The sequence below is a fragment of the Harmonia axyridis genome, chromosome 4 (assembly GCF_914767665.1).
Source record: "Harmonia axyridis chromosome 4, icHarAxyr1.1, whole genome shotgun sequence".
NCBI lineage: Eukaryota > Metazoa > Arthropoda > Insecta > Coleoptera > Coccinellidae > Harmonia > Harmonia axyridis.
The window spans coordinates 39,386,133-39,390,227 of NC_059504.1; the positions used below are offsets into that span (position 1 = coordinate 39,386,133).

At 31.9% G+C, this 4,095-nt stretch overlaps 1 protein-coding gene across 1 annotated transcript; it reads left to right on the plus strand.

The window, feature by feature from the left end:
* Positions 1-283: 283 nt before the first annotated feature.
* On the plus strand, positions 284-2,765 carry LOC123678714 (transient receptor potential channel pyrexia-like). The gene is made up of 2 exons (XM_045615866.1): positions 284-332; positions 1,585-2,765. The coding sequence occupies exons 1-2, from the start codon at positions 284-286 to the stop codon at positions 2,763-2,765; spliced, it is 1,230 nt and encodes a 409-aa protein (XP_045471822.1).
* The last annotated feature ends 1,330 nt before the right edge of the window (positions 2,766-4,095 follow it).

Below are 4,095 nucleotides of genomic sequence, written 5' to 3' on the forward strand. Positions count from 1 at the left end.
AAAGTTTTACTATACGTGAAATATTGTTCCAGTATTTTAGTTGACAATTTGAGAGATCATGATGTCTGTTAATACAAGTTCAGTTTACAATTTTATTGTATATACTGGTGAAGAGAATTCTATTCTCAAGTATATTGCATCAAAAAAAAATGATGTTCGATTTCTGAATTTTTATTTAGAAGCTTTAGTGTTGAAAAGAAATCAGGAAAATTTTACAAGTAGGGACTACACAGTGGTATTCTCTCTTCTATTTAATGGAGCGAAACCTATGTCCAAGTGTGTAATGGATAAGAGACGATGTACGATATTGGACTTGGCTCTGGAAATTAATGGTAAGTTGAAATATTTTCACATAGTTTAGTTGTTAATAATTTTCGAGCTGTTTGTTTTGTTATTTCCTTTTACATTACTATATAATTGAACGTTTAAAAATGAGGAAAGCACAGACGTGAGCTTTCGAGCACTTGTTCATTCATGGAAACCACGTGTATATAGTTTGCTATATTACATTTATATACATATAAATGAAAGAGCACTCAAAAGCTGCTTTCTTTACGTCAGTGATTCCCACATTTTTTTTGTTATTCTTTTTGAATTTCAAATCTGTGGTTCTGATGATTTTATGTGCATGAATTTTGGAATAACTTTTATTCTGTACAGGGCGAGTCTTTCACTTGTACCTACATATATTTCAACAGTAGATTCTTGAGGTCGAAAGGAACACTTTTTTTTATTACCATTTTAAATTTTCATGATGAGCTATATCACCTATGGAAACCGGCACATTGAAGTTTTTCTATGCATATGGCATACCATTTTATTTTTGGAAATAAGTTACTATATTAGAAAAAGCACCATAAACTCACTTTCAATTCGTTGAATGAAGTAGTATTTAATATTTATAATACAATAAATGAGTTATCGCAATTTCGTTGGCCATAAATAGGTATTGAATTATCTTCTCTCGAGTTTCTATTCAATTTTCGTTTCATGACGAACTGAGCTTGCAAACACCCATATTAGCTCTTTAGATGAATATCCCCATTCATTTTATTATCGTTGTTTATTTCATTTCGTACAGGAGTTAGCATTCAAACGGAGCATTATACGAGAAAATTTGATGAATACTTCTATTTTTCAAAATGGTCAAATATTCATTAATGAACGTTCAACTTACATTTAAGAGTTGACTTCTTCGATTTTCTGGCATCTTTATGGAATGTAATGGCCACAGTAAAGTAAATGAAATTTTGTATTCGGAAAAGATTCATAATATCAAGGAAACTATATATTCCGACAATAATTTCCTTCGATAGAACCATTTCCAAGATATAGCCGAAACTTTTTTTTTATATTATCGGTTTTCAACAGCCTGTATATTTTTAACTAAGCCTTATCTGAATAAATGGTAAAAAAAATGATTCCTTCGACCTCGGGAATATTCGTCTGAAATATATGTACGAGTCAAAGACTCGCCCTGAATAATAAAAATATATTATGACATGTTATATAAAAGGAAATAATAAGTCGTTGTCTTTAATGCTCCAAGAATTTATTCAACATTATTCTCCCATTCAATTTCAGATGCACGTTTGATAAAATCTTTCCTACTATTTTTTGAAGATTTTGAGAACGCCGTTTTCGCAGCTGTTCACTTTCAATCTTTGAGACTGTTGGAGATCGCCCTAGAAGTAAATTCTAACTGGAATGGTCCAACATCTCATTCTCGCAACACGCCGCTGCATAAAGCAGTATCAATGTCATCTTTGGATATATCAAGACATATTTTGATGAGCTGTGGAGGTTGGGAAGCGAGGAACTCCTTGGGAGAAACACCGTTGTTCTTCGCGGTTAAGAACAACAAAATTGAACAGGCGATTTTGCTCATACAATATGGAGCAAATTTCAGAGCGAGGGATTATACTTCTAATACTCTTCTTCATGTTGTATGTTCTCAAGAAGAGGGAATAAACATCGATTTCATAGAATTTCTGTTGGATCTGGAATGTAATCCCAATGCACTAGATCAAGATGGGCGAACTCCTTTGCAATTGATTGCTAAAAATCAAATTGTACCTTTTGCATTGGACTCTGCGAAAATATTAATTCGTAGAGGAGCAGATGTCAATCTGGGAAATGAAGCCGGCGAAACCCCTCTGCACATATTAGCGCAATATTGTGATCCAGATAATTTCTTCGCTGTTTTCAATTTATTCTTGGAAAGTGGAGTTGATACGAAGAGTATCACTCATAACAACGAAACTTTCCTAGACATTTTATTAGACGGTGTTTGTCTTTCTAGCCAAAAAAAGGTTTTGAGAATTCTGATTCTGAAAGATAGGGATGGAAAATTCCAATTTGGGGCCAACTTAATGTGTGCTAATACGTTTTATTTCCAATATGAGGAGAAATGTAGAAGGGAGTTGTGCCGGTTGGAATCGAAAAAAATCGATCCATTTCAAACACAAGAAGAGAGTTCTCTTTTAAAGATACTCAAATCTAATGAAATCCAAATATCGAAGCTCTGTAAAAACCCAAATCTAAGGTCAATCATGTCCGAATTGGATGAAAGTCAATTTTCAATTTACGGTTTTGACCTTAGAAATAATTTTGAGTTAGGGTTAAAACTATTCCACGAAGAAGAGCAAGCTCTTGAATTTTTGTATAGAATTTCAAACGGAGTCCTTGATTATGATTCCATGATTGCAATTATGAAATATATTCCACTGCAGGAACTAGGTAACCTAGGAAAATGTCTATCATAATCAAGGATTCATAGATATGCAATATATTGCTAAATTTAATATTTTGTAGATATGTATATATGTATATGTTTTTTTATTTTAATTTGATTTGATGTGAATTTCTGTTTTTTGGTCTTTGTTAAATATGATTTTTTATGTAGAAATAAATGTTTTTGTTTAAATGTCTTCGTTTTATTCGACTTTCTTCCTGATAATGGTTAACAAATTAGATATTATTAGAAAATTCTTCAATTGCATTTGTCATGAAGGATAGATTGTAATTCAATTCATTAATTCGCCTTTCGAAGTTTTTAATACCAGCATTAGTATTGTGCCACATTTTGTCATTGCATACTCCTTATTCATTCATAAAGAAGGGATTTATGAATTAATTCATTAATTCGGCGTAGAAACTGTACGAAATTATCAAAGCTAATACCACGAGTGCTTCCGATTTTATCGATAATTTTTTATTTTCCACGAAAACTTATGTATTTGGCAAACATATGAAAACAAACCTAAATATCAACAAAATCACTCATCCTAACGGACTCGTTATTTTATCCAAATTCGGTTTATTTGAATCATCGAAATAGAATAGAGAGGAGACGTTATGAGCTGTTATCTTGTTAGAAAAAAGTGACCAGTAGGCGGGGTTAATCCTATTAGAATATAATTGGAGAAAGATCAGGGTCGGATTTGGTCAATTTTCACGAAGGAATACAAAAATAAACCGTGTTCATCACTTTTCAAACAGTCTAAGCATTGTTCACACACAATTTTTTGTTTCAAATAATATACAACATATATATGCCGTATAAATTGTAATATATTTAGGGTATGGTGAAAATGGATATGCAGATATGCAAAAATTGTGAATACGGATCTGTTCACTATTATGAAATGTTATTGGTCAAAAGTTGACTGAGATATACATCCAAAATGGCGAAGTGGTACCGCTTTAAATCATGTGATGTCGTCTCCTCTCTATTCTATCTTGTTGGTTTGAATTGAATGGAATAAACCACTCTGCTACTTCTACTTGATGATTAGCAAAGCCAATACCTTTTTATCTTTCGTCCGTTATTTAATTATTGGAACATCTTTTTTTGTCTCCCGAATACTATTTCAGATCGAAAATAACCGTTATTATGTTTACAATTTTGAAAATATGAAAAATCTTTTCGTAGATCCTCAAAACATGATTTTCATTGATGTATATATATATATTGTGGCTAAAATGCCAGACCTTGGTACCTATCACTATTGTTATCGAATTTTGCAATTGTTTCACCGCTAAACTCAGAATTTTTGCAACTTGTCAGTTTGAATGATAGAATAACTTTCGTTA